The sequence below is a fragment of the Ovis aries genome, chromosome 7 (genome assembly GCF_016772045.2).
Source record: "Ovis aries strain OAR_USU_Benz2616 breed Rambouillet chromosome 7, ARS-UI_Ramb_v3.0, whole genome shotgun sequence".
NCBI lineage: Eukaryota > Metazoa > Chordata > Mammalia > Artiodactyla > Bovidae > Ovis > Ovis aries.
The window spans coordinates 65026231-65050596 of NC_056060.1; the positions used below are offsets into that span (position 1 = coordinate 65026231).

Here is a 24366-nt window from a genome sequence, read left to right on the forward strand (position 1 = left end):
AGCGACTTCACTTTCACTTTTCACTTTCATGCACTGGAGAAGGAAATGACAACCCACTCCAGTGTTCTTGCCTGGAGAATCTCAGGGACGGCGGAGCCTGGTGGGCTGCCGTCTATGGGGTCGCACAGAGTCGGACACGACTGAAGTGACTTAGCAGCAGCAGCAGCAGCATAAAAAAGGAATGAAGTACATGCCACCATATGTAAATATCTTGAACACATAATGCTAAGTGAAAGAAGTCAATCACAAAAGACAACATATGATTCCATTTATTTGAAATGTCTAGAACGGGCAAATCCATAAAAACAGAAAGTAGATTAAATGTTGCTTAGGGGAGGGGTAACAGGATGATGAGTGATAGGGGGATGATAACAAAAGGGTACAGGGTTTCTTCCTGAGGTAATGAAAATATTCTGAAACTGTGGCAAGGGCTGCACTAAAATCCACTAAACTATATACTTTCGATGAATGGTGGGATATGAATTTTAATCACTCAATAAAGCAGTTTTAATAAAAAAGAATGAAGCCAGTGTTAAATTTTAATTCAACTGCAGTCATTTAAAATCATAATTTAACTGTCAAAAACACACACTAAAGTCTTAGTTTTTTAATTCATATCAAACAATTATAGCAAACTCAGTCTTCTGCAAAACAGAAGTCTGAACTAAATATGAATTGTTGTACCCCATCATCAGTTTATAATATACATAATATATGCTTTTTCTCTCATGTTCTATTAGTAGCTGCTTGTCTCCTCCTATACCTGTCTGACACAGTATCACCGCAGCAAGCCATCGACAGCCTGAGGGACCTGAGAGGATCTGGAGCAATACAGACCATAAAAGTAAGAAGGGTGACTGTTCTCATGAGGCTGTGGTTAGGGACGAACTGTCACAGTGCAACACGTCCTCAAAGGGGCCGTGAAAATCCGAAGCATCCTATTATCCATGTATCACCTGTTTTTATTTTGACTTTTTAAATTTACATTTAAATAAGTTCAGCTTTTCCAAACAAAATAATGAAAAATTATCAACTTTCCAGTTTATTCTTCCAGAATTCCTTTTCAGTTTTTGCCCATTCAGTTCTGGGAATGAATTCTGTCACCTGGAAAAATGAGGCAATTTTTACTATAAAATTGGTAGTTTCCTGGGTAGACTTTTGACCTTAAAGTAGCTCATGAAAATCCTCTTATGGTATCATTAAACATTTAGCAAACACAGATGAATGACTAATAGAAAAAAAAATGTAAAGTCATTCTAGTTATCCTTTGCTGTGACTAACCAAAGTGACATCTTTCCATTACTTTCTCTTTAAAACCAAAAACACTGAGTAGCAGTGCCCCAAGGATATTACTGATTTGTAGATCTGTAATGCCAACAGAACAATACACCCAACTGAATGCAGAGTTCCAGAAAATAGCAAGGAGAGATAAGAAAGCCTTCTTAAGTAACCAATGAAAAGAAATAGCGGAAAACAATAGAATGGGAAGACTAGAGATCTCTTTAATTGGAGTTACCAAGGGAACATTTCATTCAGAGATGGGCACAATAAAGGACAGAAACGGTATGGACCTAACAGAAGCAGAAGATATTAAGAACAGGTGGCAAGAATACACAGAACTATACAAAAAAGATAGTAATGACCCAGATAACCACAATGGTGTGCTCACCTAGAACCAGACATCCTGCAGTGTGAAGTCAAATGGATCTTAGGAAGCATTACTACAGACAAAACTAGTGGAGGTAATGGAATCCCAGCTGAGCTTTAAAAGATGATGCTGTTATAAACTGCTGCACTTATTATGCCAGCAAATTTTTAAAACTCAGCAGTGGCCACAGGACTGGAAAGGTCAGTTTTCATTTCAATCCCAAAGAAAAGCAATGCCAAACAATGTTCACATTACCATACAATTGCACTCATCTTACATGCCAGCAAGCTTTTACTTAAAACCCTTCAAGCTAGGCTTCAGCAGTATGTGAACCCAGAACCTCCAGATGTACAAGCTGGATTTAGAAATGGCAGAGGAACCAGAGATCAAATCTCCAACATACACTGGATCATAGAAAAAGCAAGGGAATTTAAAAAAAACACCATCTGCTTCACTGACAATGCTAAAGCCTTTGTCTGTGGATCACAACAAGCTATGGAAAATTCTTAGAGATGGGAATACCAGGCCACCTTACCTTCCTCCTGAGAACCTGTATGCTGAAAAGAAGCAAGTTAGAACTGGACATGGAACAACAGACTGTTTCCAAATTGGGAAAAGAATACATCAAGGCTGTATATCGTCACCCTGCTTATTTAACTTATATGCAGAGTACATCATGCAAAATGCTGGGCTAGATGAATCACAAACTGGAATCAAGATTGCCAGGAGAAATATCAGCAACCTCAGATATTCAGGTTATACCACTTTAATGGCAGAAAGTGAAGAGAAACTAAAGTCTTTTGATGAAGGTGTAAGAGAGCCTATCGCTTCTTGGCAAATAGATGGGGAAAATGTGGAAACAGTGTCAGATTTCATTTTCTTGGGCTCCAAAATCAACGCAGATGGTGACTGCAGTCACGAAATTAAAAGATGCTTGCTCTTTGGAAGAATAGCTATGTCAAACCTAGACACAGAAACTTTGGAAAACTTAGCAGTGACAGGGTTTTAAAAAGCAGAGACATCACTTTGCCAACAAAGGTCTGTATAGTCAAAGCTATGGTTTTTCCAACAGTCAGGAATGGATGTGAGAGTTGGACCATAAAGAAGGCTGAGTGCCAAAGAATTAACACTTTCAAACTGTGGTGCTGGAGAAGACTCTTCAGAGTCCCTTGGACCAGTCAATCCTAAAGGAAATCAACCCTGAATATTCATTGGAAGGGGTGATGCTGAAGCCAACCTTCAGCCACCTGATGAGAAGAGCCGGCTCACTGGAAAAGACTGATGCTGGGAAAAATTGAGGGCAAGAGAAGGGGGTCACAGAGGATGAGATAGTTGAATGGCATCACTGATTCAATGGACATGAGTTTGAGGAAACTCAGGGAGATAGTTATGGACAGAGAAGCATGGCATGCAGCAGTTCATGGGGTTGCAAAGAGTTGGACACGACTTAGCAACAGAACAACATGCTAACTTGCCTTCCTTTCCCAGTTGCCTGGTCTCAGCTTTAGGACTAAGTCAGAGGAGCAGGTTCTGAAAACAGAAGCTCCCTCTTGTCACCTGTTAAAATCAAATGATGCCTCAAATTTAAGATGTTCCCAAGTGTCTCTTTGACAAGAACAAATTACATGGACAAATATATGTATATGTGTGTGTATATGAATGTTTTGCATCTTTAATCTTAAGCCCACATTGATATGGGCTATTTATCACCTCAGCATTCTGGGGCAAACATGGTTTTTCCATCTCTAAGCTGATGTAAGTTAAGTTAGCAGTATGCAAGCCCAACTTCTCAATAGTAGTACAAAATGAGATTTTGGGCAGGGTAAGAATATCCTCTGGGCAGCTGTTAAAAACTCCAAATGAATTAATTAAAGAATCTATTTTGCTTATCTGTTAAGATTAGTACTTTTATTTCAGTATTTTCTATTATGAAAATTGTTCCAAAATGATTTTATCATCACAAAAAGCAGACAACTAAGGCTTCTGTAAATCAAGAAATAGATTTTTCTTGAATATACTGTTAATTGCTACAGACAGTGCCCTTCCCTGTGGACTTACTCCCCAGGAGAAAATGCATTAGAAATAGAATACCAGACCTGGTTTCGATCCCTGGGTTGGGAAGATCCCCTGGAGAAGGGCACAGCTACCCACTCCAGTATTCTGGTCTAAAGAATTCCATGGGGTCGCAAAGAGTCGGACACAACTGATCAACTTTCACTTTCACTTCATGTGTTATTTTTAATCTTATTTGCTCCTGCCAGTAAAGAAACGATTTTACAGACGTAAAATGCTCATCTGTATTTCATGATACCTGCTAATTTTTAGAGATTTTTAAAGCAAGTTTTTCACACTATATATAGCTTTTGTTGTTGTTTAGTCACTAAGTCATGCCCAACTCTTTGCAACCCCATGGACTGTAGCCCTCCAGGCTGCTCTGGCCATGGGATTTCCAAGGCAAGAAAACGAGTGGGTTGCCATGCCCTCCTCCAGGGGATCTTCCTGACCTAGAGATCGACCTCGGGTCTTCTGCATTGTAAGTGGATTCTTTACCACTGAGCCATGAGGGAAGCCCTGTACGTAGCTTCACTGAAAGATAAAACTTCCCCAAGATGTAAATACCTCCTTACCCGAAAGGATGTAGAATCATTTTTACCATTATTTTGATTCCTGATTCCAACTAGTATCATGACTACTCTGGCAATTAGCTTTCTACAATGTATTTCAGTGTATCTTTACTTTTTTCAGCAATATAATTATCTTCATGAGTTCCGGGACAAGCTAGCTGCACACCTTTCATCAAGAAATTCACTATCAAGATCTGTATCTAGATAAAAGAATTTCAAATAGCATATATACATGACCATGTCTGAAATTTGAGTTCTCTAATAGCATTTGTATTGAAACTACTAGTGTTATCAAACTGAATGTAACGAATGTCAATGTACATGTGCAGATATTCCTAAAGCTTTTACTGACAAATTTCATTGTGTCTCTTTCATATCTTATAGGAGATAGAAAAACTGTTAATACAATTTTCCTTTTAAAAATACACCAGCTGTTCTGCTGTATTTTACCTAGAGGTAATGCTGAAAAACAGCATATGGGAAAATATATTTTTATTTTTTTACCACATTCTTACCTCATATTATCATTGGTAATTGCTGGGTGGCATATGACATAGTAACACATATGAAAATTGCTACAAGCACCCAGGCTAAAATTATTTAAATGACTCTTACCCTCTATTCCTCTGAAAATTTCCCCCATTGTTTTCTCTGCCTCACAGATAAATAGAATTGTGAATCTGTCACCTCCCTCCCAATGCCAGATCATCCCCAAGTGTTTATCCAGCAGTTGCTGGAATTTTCCAAGATGAGGAATTCATTGGTTCAGACAGCTGCTATTTTTTACAGCATTGTTTTTTTAACCCTAGGAACTACTATGGAATGAATTTAATCTCTTTCACATTTATTTTATAAAGCACTTACCTAAAGCTTAAGTCTCCAGTTTTCTCACTCCTTCACTTTACTCTCTGTTACCTGTGTCTTTGTCTTTAAATTTCACACTGAGCTACTGAAAGCAAGCATTTGCAGGCAAGGATCATACCGTGAGCCAAAGTTACCTGTTTTAAGAGACAGCAGCACTGGAATCCCACGGCTCCCTTGGCTACTGGCAGTCACGAAGGTGACCAACAGAGGAGGCACTTCCACACAAGCAAAGCAGACTTCACCACATCAACTCTTGATTTGTAAATAGTCATATAATTACCAAGTCTTACTGTCTCTCGCCCTTCTTGCCCTGATGAGCTACTAATCTCATTAAAGAATACTTTAAAACATTTACTAGCACTGTTTGGGAACTTCAGACCAGAGATTCAGAATGTACCATAATATAAAAATCAATGTTTTAATACTTTAGAACTTAAGGTTTTTGTTCTAAGACTCTTAAGGAAGATGGGAGAATCACATATCCTTAAGGATTTCCAACCGAAGATAATAAATGCCAAAAGTTGTAACAAGGAAGTTATTTAAGTACAGGCTGCAGTAATAGATTGAGCTTTCTCATGATTTTGTTGTTATAACCAAGTACAATTTAAAATCACTCCATTAAGCTTTAAACAGTCACTGAAATTGACATTACCAAATCTTATTATCAGCTTTCTCTCAATATATAGCTTACTCATGAATATTTAAAAATAGCAGAAAAGATATTAGCATGGACTAATCAAATCCTTTAATCAGTTGAATTTTCAAAGTACATGCATCTCAATTTCCACTGCCAAGTGCTAGTTAAGCCTTCCACAAAAAATGCTTGACTATTAAAGTATAAGGAAAAACATCAATTATTCCATAACAAACATGGGATGTCACTATTCAAATATAATTATCCAATAAAGTTTAATAACATGTAATTCCAACATTCTTGAAAAAGAATTTTCTCTGGTTAATCTACAGGACAGCCCTGAAAACAATGAGGGAAGGGAGGCAGAGAGACCTGCTGAAATCCTGGTCATACACAAGCCAATTAGTTGCTGAAATAGAATCAACACACAAAATTCAACCGTTATCCACAAACTACACAAGGAAACATTTCAGACAGTTTTTATTAAATATACAAAAGCAAAATAAAGCAAGCAAGCTCAAAGAAGGCAGGACAACATAAGGACATTGTCTTTGGATGGTGTACAGCACCATTAAGGTTAACTTAGATTTTAACAAACCATGAACAGAGATAGCTAACTACATTCTGTGTTTCCCTTAGTAGTTTTAAGATATATCTAGTCATCAATTTATTATTTAAGAAATTTTTCTTCTCCATAGTACAAGAAGATTGTAAACAAAGAAATGTAAATGTTTAGGAAAAGCACTGTACGATAAGTTAACTTATTCATTCTTTTCTATGTCAAGATGTTCTCTACATCTTCCACAATATACATTAATAAAACTAATGTAGGGTAAAACCTTCACTCCAATCCCATAGATCACCTTAATGGTTAATACTGTTTTCCAAAACCAAGCAGCAGAGTTGTTTACCCTTTTTAAGACATTTAGCTTTAAAACCATTAATTTTAATCAAAGCAAAATTGTTCCAAGAAAGCTATTCAACATATCCTGAAAGAGAACCCCATTTTCTCTCTTGGCATCGCCCTGCAGTATTAGTTCAGAATTATCTGCTGACCTGTAATACTAGTGCCAGAGACTAATTAGCTACTGGTCTGACCACAGATCAATGCCTGGTTTGAGCAAAAGAGTTTAAATTATGAGATTAACATTATCAATAGTTTCCTAAAACAATGACTACGAAGTTTCATGAACAACGCTAGACAAGGTATCAGTATTTCTATCTGTCCCCTTTGAGAAGTGTTGTTTCAAATATTTTGGCTTCTGATTTACAATTATACAAGTGATTATCAACAAATGCACATTTGTGAGTGGCGAAAGTTAGTTGCACAGTCGTGTCCGACTCTTTGTGATCCCATGGACTGTAGCCCACCAGGGTCCTCTGTCCTTGGAATTCTCCAGACAAGAATATTGGAGTGGGTTGCCATTTCCTTCTCCAGGGGATCTTCCTGAGCCTGGGATCAAACCCGGGTCTCCTGAATTCAGGCAGGTTCTTTACCAACTGAGCTTTAAGTAAATTAGATATGTACTTTTAGATATATAAATCATTTTAATGGACTTGATATTATCACAGTGTTGTGTGACACAGCCACACCCAAAATGAAAGCTGGCCCTCCTGCAGAGTATAAGAAAAAATCCACAAAAGTCATTCTTTGTACTATGACAGTAATATTCCATGAATGCTGTCTCTAAGTATATATTGGAGGAAAAGAGAAGTGTTGTAGCAACGAGAATAATTTGCTAGTTTCAAACTGTATCTACATCTCTATTTCCTTTCTATGCAATTATCTTACATATTTTCAAAACATGTTATCTGCAGAGAGCTCGATGAACACTATTAGCATAAGTGGTCCTCGAGCCAAAAATACTGAAGAGGCTTTAAAAGACACATACTGCAAACTGTCATGCATTCTGTTGCTCTGTGTGAGACTATTACCTGGGTATCTGAACTTGACTATAGGTCTGACCATTCATGGTATGAGGCTTCTCAAATGCTTTAGTACTATCTGATACACATCAAAAGTGGATTATCTGGTCATTTCCTGTCACTACCCTCTTCCCATGAAAAGTAATTCAAACAAATTAGTAGTTTATGTGCAGCCTGTTACCCAACTCTCCTCTACCCTGGGATGGGGAGTGGGGAGTATCAGTTAAATATTGTGAAAATTATCAAATAATATTAATAAAATTCAGATTCAGGCATTCGAGAATCTACCCCTATACCTCCTTAGCACTAATAGGACATATTGCCATGATACAGTATTATTACTCAATAGAATAACTGCTAAATAGACTACATTTGTTAAATAATATTTTTAATGCAGGGGAATCTGTATTACCAATAGCAAGTTGCTGATATAGATAAAAACCACAGTAAGTTACAGGAATGACTTCAGAGAGTTAGAAAGCTCTTAAAACACAACAGCAAAAGTAACTGTAACAAGGGAAAAAAGAATTCCTAAATAAACAGCTGTGGCTGCACAGGGTACAATCTTGACTAAAGCTAGAAAGGATTATGAACCCAGACTATGTTTCAGCTGGACGTGCAGGAATAATAGAAATATGGCTAGGACCACCCAAACCAGATTAACAGGGAAACAAATTAAATTTAGAGCAAAGAAAAGAACCACTGGCATACTGTCAAATGCAAATAGTTTCTGCTTTTTCTTGGTAAGTGACTTAATTTCTTAAAACACTGGTGAAGATAAAGAGCAGATATTATGAGAGCATCCAGGTACCCAATATTCTAATTATCTATATGCCTAGGACCTAACAACCTACCACTGTCAATCATCCTTGAAGTATCAGCTAAGGACTACATATCTAACTTTTGAAACATGTGAAGGTGGCTTCCACAAATCGCAACCAATAAACCTGGCACTAATCCTGGAGAATACTGTGAAATAATTATTAAAAGGATGTTTGTTAAAATTCATAAAGGAATGTGGTGTTTGCTAACAGACAGGAAGGGCTCATGAAAATACTTTAACGGGAATACAAAAGTAACTACCCCAGAAAACTTATCTGAAATACACAAGACTTGGCCAAGTCTCTCATGATAAAACGTTCTTGTGAACAAGAAAGAAAAATGAGTGCATGCTAGTACAATTGGGTGGATTAGAAGCTGAATGGTTGCTTATACTCAGATCGCGAGTCTACAGTGCCTAACTAGGGCTCAATAAACAATTTACTGCATGAACTAATGAACAGTCAGATCCCTTGAGGTGTGCTCCAGACTACAAGGTCTTTAAGCGGCTCTCATTATGAAATGGTTTGACTCTCCTCAATCTCTGGTTCTATATCCTCTTCTTCAATGTATTTACTCCTATTACCCAATCTCAAAATAGTAACCTTCTCCCGAAGGTGGGGAAGCATTTCTTTACTAGTAGAGCATAAAACAGCATCTAATTCAAGGGCTACTTAGAATAAGACTTGCACAAACACATCTATAAATCCCCTTGGTCATTATGTGGAATTTCTACATATGATTTTCTTCCTGATCCTTTAAGAAACTTTGAACCACTTACACTATTTTCAATTGCCTTAACTTAGTCCTCTCAAATAAACCACAAGAATGCTTATGAAAACATGCAAGCCATAAATCACCTGCCTTTCAAGCAGCAGCGAAAAAAAAACAAACACAAATGTATAATTCATTTCGCCTTAAAAACCTGCTGTTTCAAAAAGGAAAAAAATACTTTAAACCTTTTAAGTTTCACAATAATTTTAATTAGAAAAATGATGATGCTATGCCATCAGTGTTTATGAATCTTGTCAAGTGACAACAGACAGTAATGTACTTAACCATTTAAAAATTGTCCTTTTTAGATCCAAGCATGGTATTAAAAAACAAAAAAGTAATACTCTATCTTCTTAAAAAATTGACAGTGATATGTCTTTATTTGGAATAAGCAAGTTTAAGAAATAGCTATTTATAATCTTTAAAACAATGCACTGAAAATAAGTCTTAATTTCAGAGTTTTATTGTATTGCACTAAAGGAACAGCAGGATGGTTATACAATGTTCTCTCTCATTCGGTTTTGAAAATCTAAAGTACTTGCAAATTCTTAAGAATACCTTTACCACCAGATTAGAACATTTAGTAACCAATTTCTTAATAAGTAAAGTCTCACAAATTAAAACACATTTAAAATAGCTTTAAATGCATTCTTCACAAGTAAGTTAGCGTGTATTTTTATATCATGTTCACTTATGCTTAAGAATTAAAGCAAGTATATTACTCTGGTGGAAATATGGGGAAATCTCTCATTCATGCAATATACAGGGATAGTATTTCAAGTCCAAGGGGAAAAAAATCCCACTCTTATTTTTTTAATGCATCCATATATAATCACCTACATGATAGATAAGGAAAACCATGTAGTTTCCCACAGGTCAGATACATATTTTCAGTTCATCAGAAGCACCTCATATCTACAGCTAATTTATAATTAAATGGCATTTCAATAAAACCAAAATGAGCCCTACAAGTTCCTATAAACGAAAGCTTCCAATGGACTAAGGACAGTCAATAATTAATGCAATCATTCAAGGGATTATGGCTGTTCCTTAAGGAGTGCAAGTTCAAACCTGTCAACACCAGAGGTATCATTTTATATTAATTTATACGTAATTCCATTTAAATTCTTTATCCGAGTATAACATATGAAAACAGTCTTTCCACAAGCAAAAAATGTGGAAACATTTAAAAAATAAGGAGTCATTTTTAAAGTAACTGATCAGATTCCATAGGCTACTCTTGGAAACAGGATCTTGCTGGATAGAATCCCTTCGTTGGTGGCTTTTTGCATGCACTTAACTGGACCAATTCTTCTAAGCGTTGTTCTAAGAGCTCACCAAAACATAGATCATGCTGAAAAGAAGAAAAAGGCTATTGTTAATTCAAACATGTCTAACTATAAAAACTAACAGCACCAAAAAGTTGAGTCTGCTTTATATAGTAGTTTGTGGTATCACAACATCACAGAAAATGGTAAGACCAATGACAAGCTCACGATACGATTTTAATCTGCGTTTATGGACTTTTGCCTAAGGTACAACTAGCTCAGTACATGGGCTGAGTTGTCCCCTATTTCCTTTCCAATTTTAGCAAGTAGAACAGCACAGCTGAAAGCTTAATGGGGGATCAGAGCTTAGAGAAGCAATCCAAAACAGCACACTGCTCCAGAGCTGTATCTAAGAATAGAAGTGAGCATCTCCAAGGGCTCACTTCATGCCAGGCCTTCTGCTAGGTCCTAGGAGGTAGGGTACGTACCATTATTATCACCATTTTACAGACAGGAATAATCAAGGAACTTTCCCATTAGAGAAAGACTCTAGGCAACAGCAGCAAGTTTAAGAAAAGAAAAGGAGACCAACAAGCAAAACAAAAAGCAATAACCATTTGATCCTACATGCAGGGCGAGGTGAGAGGCATGGTTCAAGGGCATGGTGTCTAAGCGGAAATACAAAGCAAGGAGGTGAGCAAGCTTGACAGACAATTTAAAACAAATGAATGGGACTTCCCTGGTGGCGCAGTGGATAGGAATCCGCCTGCCAGTGCAGAGGACAAGGCTTTGATCTCTAGTCTGGAAAGATTCCACATGCCACGGAGTAACTAAGCCCATATGCCACAACTGCTGAACCCACGCTCTAGAGCCCACGAGCCACAACTGCTGAAGCCTGCATGCCACAACAGGGTAGGCCCTGCTTGCCGGAACTGGAGAAAGCCCTCACAAAGCAACGACAACCTAGCGCAGCCAAAAAAAAATTGTTTAAATAAAACGAACCACATAATGCTACCATCTCCTGGTGAACATTTTCCCACAACTCTATCATTTATTCATTCATTAGCCTTCCTTCAACAAGTATGTTTTAAGTGTCTACTAAATGCCAGCATTGTTTCAGACACTTATTATAGAAACTAAAATATGAAAATTAACAGAAATTAAAAGGACATATGGAACTTCACTTTTCAGAACTTTTTCACTGTTTCATGTATGAACATCTGCAGACACTGATTTTTCACAAATATACCTCTAAAGGCATAAAAATGCATTTTCCATAAATTTAAGTCCCTCTTCCATAATGGAAAATAATATGAACAAGAAATATGACTACATGCCTACCATTTAACACTAAGAAAGTTTTCAAGTAACAAAAAGGAGAGGGATGAGAACCTTAATTACTGCAATAATTTCATCTAATATAATCTTCTTCATATTTTGAAAATCGGGTGGAAATTTCTCTCCAAGTTGAATATATATTAATAAAAAATGAGAGAGATGTATTTATATAAAGAAAAATTATAACTGTATTCTAGCCCTAGTTTTATTCTAGTTTTAATAAGCAGCTGTTTTCCTCCACCTACAGTACAGCTAGAATGGTGGCTCTCAACCAGGGTGATTTTGCCCCACAGAGAGCATCTGGTAGTGTCTAGAGACATTTCTGATTATTATCACTGGGGCAGGGGGATGCTACTGGCATCTAGTGGATAGAGGCCAGGAATGCTGCTGAACATTGTACAATGCACAGGACAGCTTCTCACAACAAATTCTGTCTTGCCCAGAATATCAACAGTGCCAAGGTCAAGAAACCCTGATTGAGAGGAATGATATGAGTCCATTTAAGTATATAAAGATGAAAATCAGTAACTGCACCATCCTGTATGATAGAACTTTTCTTTCCTTCATGCCATACAGAGCATGCAAACCAGAATATAAAGAGTAGAACATATAGTTTAACAAGAATGATTAAAAAAAAAATTAAACATAATCTTGAGACAGACCCTGAGGCAAGCAAAAACTTTTTTGCAAATGCACACAGCCACATGCTCTTGCTCTGCCATGAAAAATGAGGACCTGCCCCAGTTTTCTGCCTCTGACTGCACATCAGCTGGCTGCCTTGACAAGTACCAGTTTATTCAATGTGCGTGAATTTGTCAGTGTGCGCTGTGCCATTACCAGTACCACCATTCAGGACATGAGTTATTCTTCAAGTGGGTTTTAAGGTGTTCAGACCTAATGCCTACAAATGTTTCAGGCAGCAAAGTAAAATGGTATTTTCATTTTTTAAACTTACCCATATAGGTAGTAAAAAAATGCTAGAAGATAAAAAGCTAATTTGCACCATCCTTCTTTCTGACAATATGCTAGAATATCTGCATTCATGATGGTTGTAGGATCATAGAGTCCTGGTCCACTCATCACTGGTCTACTCATATACCTGTAATAAGCACAAGTGATTAGCCACTCAGAATGGAAGCTAACCTTCAAGATGGACAGCAACATTCTTCTCAAATAATACCGGTTACAATGAGAGGTGGCCCACATAGAGAAGCATACTTTTAGTTCTAGGTGGAGTTCTTTCCTTTTATCATCTTAATTTTAAAACTAGAGCCCCTAAAGGGGAAAACAGAGCAGTTAAAACATGGTATATATGGTCTCCTCTACACTTTCAGAAATCCAAGAGAATTACAAATAACTGTAAAAAGGAAATACAATTTTTTTCCTCTCAACTTTCTATTTTAACATAAAGAAGCCTTCACCAAGATGTTCCAAATGCTCACATTTGGCTTTGTCCTCTTTTCTTTCTCTAAATACACTGAGCTGTATCAGAGCCCATCACAGATGTGAAATCACTTTACTTCTAAGTATTTCTTCCACATGTACTTCCTAAAGTCAAGGGCAATGAGACTTTGCCTATCTGAAACAAAACATGTAGAAGTTATGAAATATGAATCTTTTATAAATAACCAAATTTAGAGTCCTAAAGTAAACAAGGAGAAAGAAATAAAGACACACACTGTACAATCTGATTTACATGACGTTCAGAAAAGGACAAAACTAATCTAAGTGACAAAAGATCACTGGTTCTCCTGAGGAAGTTAGAGGGTAACTGGAATGGGACACAAGGGACTCTTCTGGGGGCTGGAATTAATATATATCTTGATCTGGGTGGTGGTTTCACAAGTGTACACAGACATAAAAATCCACTGAGCTGTACACTTCAGATTGTATACACATTATTGTATCTAAGATATAGCTTAATTTTTAAAAACCCTTTAACAAATAGTAACATAAGCTCCATAAGAGGCATTAAAGCAGTATTTGTTCATCCATGTGGTTTAAAAAATAAATGCCAACTAGTTTCATTTAGGGGGCTTCCCTGGTAGCTCAGTCAGTAAAGAAACTGCCTGCAGTACGGAAGACCCAGGTTTAATCCCTGGGTCAGAAAGATCCCCTGAAGAAGGAAATGGCAACCCACTCCAATATTCTTGCCTGAAGAATCCCATGGACAGAGCAGCCTGGTGGGCTACGGTCCATGGGGTCGCAAGAGTCAGACATGACTTAGCGCCTAAACCACCACCACTTTCATTTAGGTGACTAGTATGTTAAGATAATCGTATCAACCATAGTATAATTAAAATTTGATTAGGAAAAGTATTAGAAGTGTATCTCAATATTACCTCCAAATATGATATGCCAAGAGGGGCATATTGAGACCCAGTGTGAGCCACTCTGCTGCACAGAGAAACATGACACAGAAGAAAGCATGGATGAGGTACTCCGGAAGGACGAGCTGGAAGAAAAACACAAGCCAGTTAGAGGCTATCAGAGCACCTTGGCATTAAGTCAACTGCTAATGTGGAGAGCAGGTGGCAACTAAGTTTCCATAGTGAAAAATCACTTGTTTTCTTAGAATCAGAAATGAAAAATGCTATTGAGTTTTATTTTCATATTTAACTTCTGACCAAAAGCAGGATTATATGCAAACTGACCAGAGGTTATAGCTTGCACTAAAACAATAATATGTGACTCAAAAAATTTAAAACCCAAATTCTTACAATAGGTTAAAGTATACAAAGTTACCACCCAGATTGTTCAAACACAGCTATGTGCTAATCACTTAGAATAACTTAGAATATTTTTTCTTTCCACTATTTAAAAATGATAAAAATATAAAAATGAGGTATCTGATCACATGCAACATGATATAAAAAAATTCACAAGAGCAAAGCTCCCTTTATAAGTTCACACATTAGTGTTTTTAAGCCTTTAACAGAAACCAGGGTGCTACAAATACAATAGTTAGCAAAACGCACATTACCACAAAAGTAATTTTTCAATGGAAAGCCAACAGCCAATCATCTCAGCACAGTCGGAGTGGAAGAACACTAAAATGCACAGATGCAAACGATGTGCTTTCTGCAACGTAGGAGGGAAAAGACTGGGGTCTAAACCATGCCACTGGAATTCTCCCCGTTCCTGAGCTCCCGTTCCTACACAGCTTTTCTGTTTCTTACAGCCTGCTTTCTCCAGTGAAGTGCTACAAACACAGCAGACTGGTAGCAGCTCTGAACTCGAAGACAAAATACATCTTTTGATAGCAAGCAGTATTAAGTGAAGAAAAACTAGTCCAAGGAAAATGCTTTTCATAAACGACCAAGAGTTCATGCTTTAAATTATCTTTCTCATCCTAGAGATTTCAATCTAATGACTGTTAAATATAAATACTAAAACCTTTCATTCCAAGTTTCAGCCAAAGAATTTCCTACAGTAAGTCACAGCTGCAAAGCCAGTTTCTCAAATGTGTCTGTACTGTACCATCAGATCTTTCCTGAGGGAAAACTACAGCTATAGAAATAATATAATTATATTACTTATTCAAGCCCATTTTCTAGTACTCCCAAATTATCCTTCCCATTCAAAGCTGTAAAGCAAAGTTCTTAATTAATACTATTTTAAATAAAATTCCAGTAAAACCAATTAATCTGTACCACTAACCAGATATTTTCCACAAATTTAAGCAATATAATAATAAGATTAAACTCTGCACATATATATAAACATATAAATATAAATAATATGAACTGTTAAATCAGCATTTAGTTAAGATCAAAGTTACACATCTGTAAGAAAACAAGAAAATATCTACAGGGAAATCTTTGAAACACAAAGACTACAACCAGGACAAACCAAGGAAAATATACATTTTATTAGGAGTTCCACTAGCGCTTCAGTTTATAATACTAGTTTAAATAACAAGAGTTTTCTTTACAATATAATAAGCCTATTTCAGCTCTCTAAAAACCAACTGATCTAACAATACAAATCATCATTCAAGTTTTCATTCTACACTCCCAGACTGATGTATGCGGAGAAAATGACTAAAAGCATGCTCCCTACTGCTTTTAAACAGTCTTTTTTAATAAGACTGATAATAAAGGTCACCTGCAATTCTACCAGTTCTAGTATGAAACAAATGCCACACTCCCTCCCTTCTCCTCAAAGCAGTCCAGAAACTTGTACTATACATCTCTCATAAGGACCAGCACTCTTCAGTCCTTAATAATGGAATTTCCCCATAAGTGCCACAAAATTATTCCATTTAGGAACCAACATTTACACAAAAACTAGTATTCATAAAAAACACCTCATGCAAATATGGCTGAAATAATAGTACTCAAACATGCAAATCATAATATTCTCTAGATAAGGTTCACATTCTAAACAATAATTGTATTTGTCTTCCCCCATACTTTGGCAGAATTGTCAAAACAAATTTTCAATAGGGAAAACTGTCAGATGCACTGCTATTGAGCCAATTATCGGCACCCTATCCAAACCACAACTTAGGTGATGTAAAAACTTCCTTCTGACCCACTACAACATTTGGAGGTCCCAGGCACAAAGTGAGAATTTCTTTCCATTAAAAAAAGCTAGAAACCACAAACTATATGTTAAAATGAAGTGAGTCCATCTTAGATTCACATTAAATTAGGAAAACAGAAGAATTTGAACCTAAAAATCAGGCTGAGTTCCAATTCTGACTCTATGTTAGCAGTGTGACCCTGAGCAAAGTGCTCGAACCTCGTTAAGCCCCAGTTTACTCTCCTTTAGAGTATGATACACCCACCTCTTAGGACTGTCATGAAAACTGAATGAAAAACTCAGGTAAAGATGTTTAGCACAGAGCCTGGCACCCAGGGTAGCCCTCATCTGATTTCAGCTATGATTATCTTCATCATCATTTGGTTATTTGAAGTAATGAAAAGCCAATGAAAATAGTAAACTATTAATAACCAAACATCAAAAGGAGAAATTTCATTTCAACTTCTTGGTAACAATTAAAAAGTTAAGACGTTTTACAATGAACATTACCACTTTCCAATAAGAAGGCAGCTTTATCTTATATTTTGTTTCGTAAGAGTAGAGAAACAGTTAATACTTTTAACTGTACCTACATCAAGTCTTATCGTTATCAGTTCTTTAAAGACAAACTAGGAATGTTCTCCATCATGCCTGTTTATCTAGGAAACAATGATAAAGAAGCAAATTAACTTTACAGACCCTTTCCAAATAAAATCCATCTGGCATGCCAGTGTTTCAGTTTTACACAGCTCAAGTCTATATATGTTTTCATCTTCATTAAGTAATTTTTAAAGATGAATTAATAGTCTATTTATTGAAGACATACACACTGCTTTCTTACAAACAACCTTTCGGTTTCTGACCAGTTCAACAAAAATCAAACCTACAGTCTAAAGGAGAATCTTCCTGAATGAGCAAACTAAATGAGGTAAAAATAAACATATGGCCCCAAGCACAATAGGGCCACATTATAACTAAATCAGAAGAGCTCAGAACTTAGTGTAAGACAGTTCTGTTTTAGAGACTTAGATTGGATATACTAGAAATAACTATGTAGACATCTGTATATAAATTGTTAACCACAAAGTTCTGACAGCATGAGTCCAGGGTAAGCATTACTCCAAAATCTCAGAGCCTAAGAACAGAGCTACCCACCTTAAAGATTCTGAACAAACAGCAGCTCAAAGAGTAAATAAATTCCAGAACCAAAGACAAAAGTAGATATAGTGTTAAAGGCTCCACCTACAGACTATCTCAGAGTAAGTCACAAAAGAATACTCATCTCACCTATTAAAGTCATTTCAGGTTAACCAACTTTCAAACACTGCACCTAATAATCTAATATCAAAGTGCCTATGGCTATAACATTTTTTAAAATGCATGAGCATTTAACAGCTTTCCCTACTTGACTGGGCCAGCAAGCAAACATTTGCATAAAATATGAAATTTCATGAAATCAGAAACCTCAACAGGCATATGAACAAGCACACTGAACACAACAGTTTACAAATACAAATGCCTAGCCCTCCCCATGAAATGAATGCAGCATTAAAATATTAAACTAAAAAGCAGTACACACCTTTAATGCAATTTTGACTCTTTTAATCTTTTTGACCTTTTCAACTGTCTTTGGCCGACAATGTAAAAAGCAGATTGGAAGAATGTTAGTATGACAGCTGACAAGATCACCAGCAGATTAATAATAGTCAGAATAGTCAAGCAGGACAGGAAAAAGGATATTTTTAAAAATTCTGCCTACGTAAAAAAAGTACAAATTTATCAGGCTACTGAGAATACTGGCCATTTTCAAAGTGTATCAAGTTAAAAGCAAAAACAGTTTAAAAATCTAGAGAAATACCCTAGATTATAACTTACAGGATTCAGGGTATTACACTGGTCTATAGGATTCTTGTAGTCAGTCTTCAGCTCATCAAATGCTATAATCTAAAATAAAAATAAAATAGTTAGGATCTCTCACTTTAACAAAGAGTGGCAACAAACCTGCCTCATTGAATAAAGTTAACGAGGAAGTGTACCAACTTTGCCTGTGCCAGTTTACAGTAAACACAGTATGTGTTCATTAAATAACTAGAATCACATTTAAAGAACTAAAAACACGTACATCATTATCACTAAAATGATAAATATCTTCAATGTTCAATTTTTTCAATGCCTCCACTTGTTATTTTCTCTGCTTGAAATGGTCTTTCCCTCAGCCATAATTATTTACAGAAACTCCTCTTTGATCATCCTAAAAAACACTCTTCCTATGTCAACCCCTCCCAGTAGATTTCCCTGACTTCCTTGGGCAGAAATAACTGCATGCCCTGTCTATAATCTCCGCATAGCACAGGGCTTTATAATGCTACCAGGCTGGCATTTCTCATACTAGAGGAGAGGATTTAAGGTCAGGTTTATACCCTCCCCCAAACTCTGTACCCTACCCCTTTGGGTGAAGTGGTTTTCATCATCTGTGCATGTATACCTCCATCACAGTGTTCAGTGGGACAGCAGAAATGGACTCGCATGCGTCAGCTTGTTCCCATTTGTGTCCAAACACATGTATTTCAAGGTCCTGCTTTGATTTGGAAATTTCAAGAAATGGCCTCAGAATAGAGGAACACTAAGATTATTAAATTTCACAGCCAGGATCACCACATACAGTAGTGCAGCTTCTGCACAGGACCAAAGGCCAGGTAGGGGCACAATGCCATCACAGGCTCCTGCTGCCAAACACCCGGGCATGGGCTTTGCACCCAGGGGTTGTTCAGAAGGGAGGACTTTCTCAGTCTTTCTGCCTCAAGGAGCATCTTATTCTAATTCACCTTAAGTACCACACAGGAAAGAGTAGGCCTGTTTAAGGCCACTGCAAAAGTGATCAATCTGACCTTGTTTCATGTCCTCAGTATCTTCCTACCACGTGCAGGTCCTTTCATTTGGTCACCAAATGGAAGACTAAAGAAAGGTAAAGCCCAGGTTAAGGCCAGCTTCTCATGGGGTGCTAAGTGAAACAGTTATATACATGGTAAGGGGCGGGGGAGAGCTCACTCTCTTAAAATACATGGTAAGAGTAAATCAACTAAAATCAACTTTAATATAAATAAATAAATGAACAAATACATATTTTAAAATCATACCATTAAAAAACAAACAAACAAAAAAAACAAACATGGCAAGAACCACAAATTATTCTGTCCAAGAAATAGACTCACAGACTCAAGAGAATGATCTTATGGTTGCCAGGGGGAAAGGATGGAGGGGAAAAGATAGGGAGTCTGGGATGGACAGGTACACACTGCTGTATTTAAAATGGACAACCAACAAAGACCTACTGCATAGCTCAGGGAACTCTGCTCAACGTTGTGTGTCAGCCTGGATGGGAAGGGAGTTTGAGGGAGAATGAATACACATATATGTATGGCTGAGTCCCTTTGCTGTCCACCTGATACGACCATAACACTGTTAAGTTGCTATACTCCAATACAAAATAAAAAGTTTAATTAAAAAAAATATGTCAATGGGGGCTAAAAATGTTTCTGTCCAAACTCTGAAAAGAAATGTGGCATTAACATTTAGGGTCAATGAACACAGAATTTCAAAGCCAAAGTGCACGAAAAATCAAATTGGGGTGACACACCACTTTGTGGTATTCAGTGTCAAAATAAGAAGCCAAAGGCCCCAAGTTTATGGGGAAGCTATTTTAATTGCTGCCACTAACCACCCAGGGGACAAATAATTTAATCCGCCCTTCCTTGGATGGGCTAGCACTACCATCTTTATATGTGAGACAGTGCTACTCAAAATTCACTTAGGTCATATATTTCTACCTTTTAATAAATGCTGGTTTAAATCCTTAAACCTTAATCCTTAAATCCTGTTAAAATCCTTAGTTTCATAAAAAGATGAGTTTAATTTCTGGAATTTTATAAAATTTACCAACCTGGCCTAATAAAAATTCTAATGCAAACAGAAATGGAAGGAAATTAATTAAACATTAAAATGTAAGCTCCATGAAAGCAAAGAGTTTTGCTGGGTTCACTGCTCTGTTCTAGGGCCTAAAATAGTGCCTGGCACATACTTAAATGTTCAATCAATATTTACTGAATAAAGGTGGGGGGGAAGGGGAAAAAAATAGCCCTATGCTTAAAATAAAGTACAGAACTCACCAAAAGGCATTTTCCTTTGAGCTTCCCTGATAGCCCAAAGAATCCACCTGCAATGCAGGAGACCCTGGTTCAATTCCTGGGTCGGGAAGATCCCCTGGAGAAGGGATAGGCTACCCACTCCAGTATTTTTGGGCTTCCCTTGTGGCTCAGCTGGTAAAGAATCTCCTGCAATGCGGGAGACCTGGGTCTGATCCCTGGATTGGGAAGATCCCCTGGAAAAGGGAAAGGCTACCCACTCCAGTATTCTGGCCTGGAGAATTCCATGGACTGTACAGTCCACAGGGTCGCAAAGAGTCAGACACGACTGAGTGACTTTCACTTTCAATGACCCATAACACACATACATGTTAAAAATACAAGCGTACAATTAAAGATATTAATTTATGTTTTATAGATATTATTAGTCACTTATCTGATATCAGCTGTGATATACTCCCAGTGGAATGGCAACCCATTCCAGAATTCTTGCCGGGAAAATTCCATGGACAGAGGAGCTTGGTGGGCTACAGTCCATGGAGCTGAAAAGACTTGGACCCAACTTAGCGACTAAACCACTACCACAATAAGTTTTAAGACAAGGACCATGATCACAAATACAATTACTTCCCTTTAACAAGATTCAATTTAATAGCAAAGTATGAAACTTGTGCTTAAACTTTTTTCCCACTGGACATTTTCTTCAGGCGATTTCAAAGGATCTTTTAATGAGTATGTTGCTGAATGGGTTTCTGTTTGAGTGCTGTAAGCTAGAGTTGTCAAAACTCTTCTGAAGAGACTCTTAAACTAGTGGTTTTTGTTCACAAAATTTTCCACAAAAGTTCAAAAACAAAAATAAATAATTTGATGCACATCTTTGGGGAATGACTTCTGCATTTTTAGCTTTCAAACAAGCCTGTGTTCCCCAGCTCTGTTCTCCAAAAAGCATCAAGCACATGAATTAGGACTACACTGACAGATGTAACCATCAGCATTAAAAAATCCTCCATAGAACAGTTAACATAAAGGAGATTTTTTTAATTTAATACTTTAAATTTCCAGGTGAGTCTTCTCACAGATACTTAAACAACCTAAGAAAACAAACTGAAGGTTACATAGTTAACAGAAAAAAATTAAAACTATGTCTCTATTTAGAATTTTCAATTTGTTCCCCAAGGATGCATAATCTTCTGAACTACTAAGAAATCCCTAAGGACATAAGCTCTCCACTAATCTGAGTACAAACAAATTTTTAATTCTATAACAAGACTCTATCTGTGCGAGCTGCGTGCTAGGTCACTTCAGTCGTGTCAGACTCTCTGCGACCCTATGGACCAAAGCTCACCAGGCTCCTCTGTCCTTGGGATTCTCCAGGCAAGAAGACTGCAATGGGTTGCCGTGCCCTCCTCCAGGGGATCTTCCCAACTCAGGGATCAAGCCTGTGTCTCTTACATCTCCTCCGGCAGGTTCTTTACCACTAGCACCATCTGGGAAAACCACACCCCCCAAAAAAATACCTATTTCACCCAGACACATATTCATTTAAATTGCCCATTTTTTTAAAAGTGCAGTTCCAGGTTTTCTTTAAGCCAAACACAATCTAGTTCAAAATGTAAGCATCCACAGCTCTAAGAATCCTCATCAGCTCATCAGAAAACAAGTGCCATGAAGCAGGAAATAATTAAATCCTCATCTACAGATGGCAGGGAACCACACATTTCAGTTTCATCAGAGGCTTACTAAGGCAGAGCTAGTTTGCATCCCGAATTATCTTTACTTATTAAGGAAGAGTGGAAGAAGAGTCTAAAATGCTCTTCAAGTTATGGGTTCCTAATGAAAAGCATTTCGAGAGAACAGTTACTTAATAGCCTACATAAGCATTCCCCACTACACAAGCAGTTGGGTTTCAAATACTTATAAACATAATCACACCCTTTAGCAAAAGGGAATGGATTTTAAATTTTTTTTTTTTTTTTTGCACACGACACTGCTGCCATTTAAATCACTCTGCTCCTCTATGTTCCATAACAAATCCTTGCTATGGACATGATGAAACCTGACTTAAGATTTACATAAGAGTGAACTTGCCCCATCATCCAAATTAAGACCAATATTCCAAAAGGTATGGAGGGCAGGGCAAACATAAGATAAATTTTAAATGAATGCTGATTTCCAAAAGGCTGCTTCTAATCTTATGTTAGAGAAACAGGAATCCTTAAAAAATCTCTTGAAGAGGGCTTCCCTGGTGGACCAGTTGTTAATAATCTGCCTTGCAAGGCAGGAGACACCAGCTGGATCCCTGGTTCAGAGACCCCACATCCGGCAGGGCAACTAAGCCTGCGTGCCACAACTTCTGAAACCTGTAAGCCCTGGAGCCCAAGCTCCAAAACAAGAGAAGACACTGCAGTGAGAAGCCCGCGACCACAACAAAGACCCAGGGCAGCCAAAAATAAATTTAAATATATATATATATATATATCTTGCAGAACTATTTCAGAGAAACAAGAATCCTTAAAAATCTCTTGTAGAACTATTTCACAGAGAACTTAACTTGTTCCTTACAGGGACTAGTAAGGATGCAACACGATATGAGTAAAAAAAGGCGGGGGGAAATTGTCCTAGAGAAACGTAAGTTTTCTGAGCATTTTCAAAATCAAATTCAAACTATTACGTCAAGCTACTCCGAATACAGAGGTGGCTAAGAAGACTTGTCTCTGAACAAACTCTGTCGGTCAAAGTATGATTTCAGGGAAAAATTCGGATTTAAGGTCAACAAAGTAATCAATTCAACGTGCATCAAAGTTCACCGGGCAACAAGAATCCGGGGTGGAAAAAGTGATTTTACTTGCGCTGAAAAGTAGAGTTGGAAATTTATCTAAAGCAGGTTACAATTATCTCATTTGGGCCACACTCCTGTGAATACCCGAGAACAAAGGCAATCTATATTAAATATTAACAATAATTAGGCAAAATTCATTACAGCTAAGCACGTAGCACGCCCCTCTGCGCCCTTGACATCCTGCGGAGTGATGCGAGACCTCGAGGAGGCGGAGCCGGTTAGCTAAGCGCTGTCCCTCAGGGCCCATCAGCACCGTGGCCGCCCCACCCCGCGCGGGAAGAGCAGCGGCGCGCGCGGCCTGCGCCGGGACACCGCGGGCGCAGCCAGCCAGCCGCCCGACGTCTCGACTCCTCCTGGACCTGCAGCTCCCGACCCGGGGACGGAGGGACGCGTAGACCCCCGGCCGCGCGGCCTGCACCGCCCCGGCCTGGCCCCATCCCCAGCGTGCCGACCTCCGAAGACCGTGGCCGCCCAGACGACGGGCCCGGGGCAAGAAGAGGCTGCGCAGCCACCTCGCCCTCCTTCCCCCGGCCCCGGCTACTCACGTGCCAAATGGCGAAAAAGATGAGCGCGGCGGTGAGCAGCAGCGCCAGCATATAGCAGAAGGCCGCGAACGTGAACGCCATGGCCGGGGGAAAGGGAGCAGCGCCGGTGCCAGCGGAGAAAGGCCGCGCAGGGCCCTCTGGGTAAAACCATTCACTTCCCGCGGCCACAGCCCACACAGCCGCTTGCCACCGCCTCCGCCGCCGCGGCGCCTGCCCTCCCAACGCGCCTGCGCACCGGTCCCGGTGCAGTGCGCCCTCCGGTGGCCAGAGTCCGCCATGCGCTTATATTGTTTGCATAGCGGATTGATTTATTTTGTTTACTCCGCTTGTTTATTCTTTGAACAAAAATGTTCACTGAATGAGTGCCCAATATCTTCCAAATACTGTGCTTCTCCTTTGAGATACGAAGATGAGTAAC

The 24366-nt window shown here is 38.2% G+C and overlaps 2 protein-coding genes across 25 annotated transcripts in view; one reads left to right on the forward strand and one right to left on the reverse strand.

Annotated features, from left to right (window-relative positions):
* The window catches only part of CDKN3 (cyclin dependent kinase inhibitor 3), a 32589-nt gene extending 12657 nt beyond the window's left edge, over positions 1-19932 (forward strand). For 7 of the 24 annotated variants that reach the window (XM_042252539.2, XM_060418061.1, XM_060418063.1 and 4 more), the window contains one exon: positions 741-8708. In XM_042252539.2, the coding sequence (XP_042108473.2) occupies positions 741-979 (239 nt within the window). In that variant the 3' untranslated portion in view covers positions 980-8708. Of the gene's footprint in view, positions 1-740; positions 8709-15076 lie in introns of those variants that run through there. The other 17 variants (XM_042252537.2, XM_004010655.6, XM_060418072.1 and 14 more) reach the window with 8 other exon arrangements.
* On the reverse strand, positions 6234-24087 carry CNIH1 (cornichon family AMPA receptor auxiliary protein 1). Its single transcript, XM_004010657.5, has 5 exons — positions 23949-24087; positions 18298-18366; positions 14238-14350; positions 12851-12994; positions 6234-10643 (listed from the first exon to the last, which is right to left on the reverse strand). The coding sequence occupies exons 1-5, from the start codon at positions 24027-24029 to the stop codon at positions 10616-10618; spliced, it is 435 nt and encodes a 144-aa protein (XP_004010706.1). The 5' UTR covers positions 24030-24087; the 3' UTR covers positions 6234-10615.
* Positions 24088-24366: the final 279 nt, after the last annotated feature.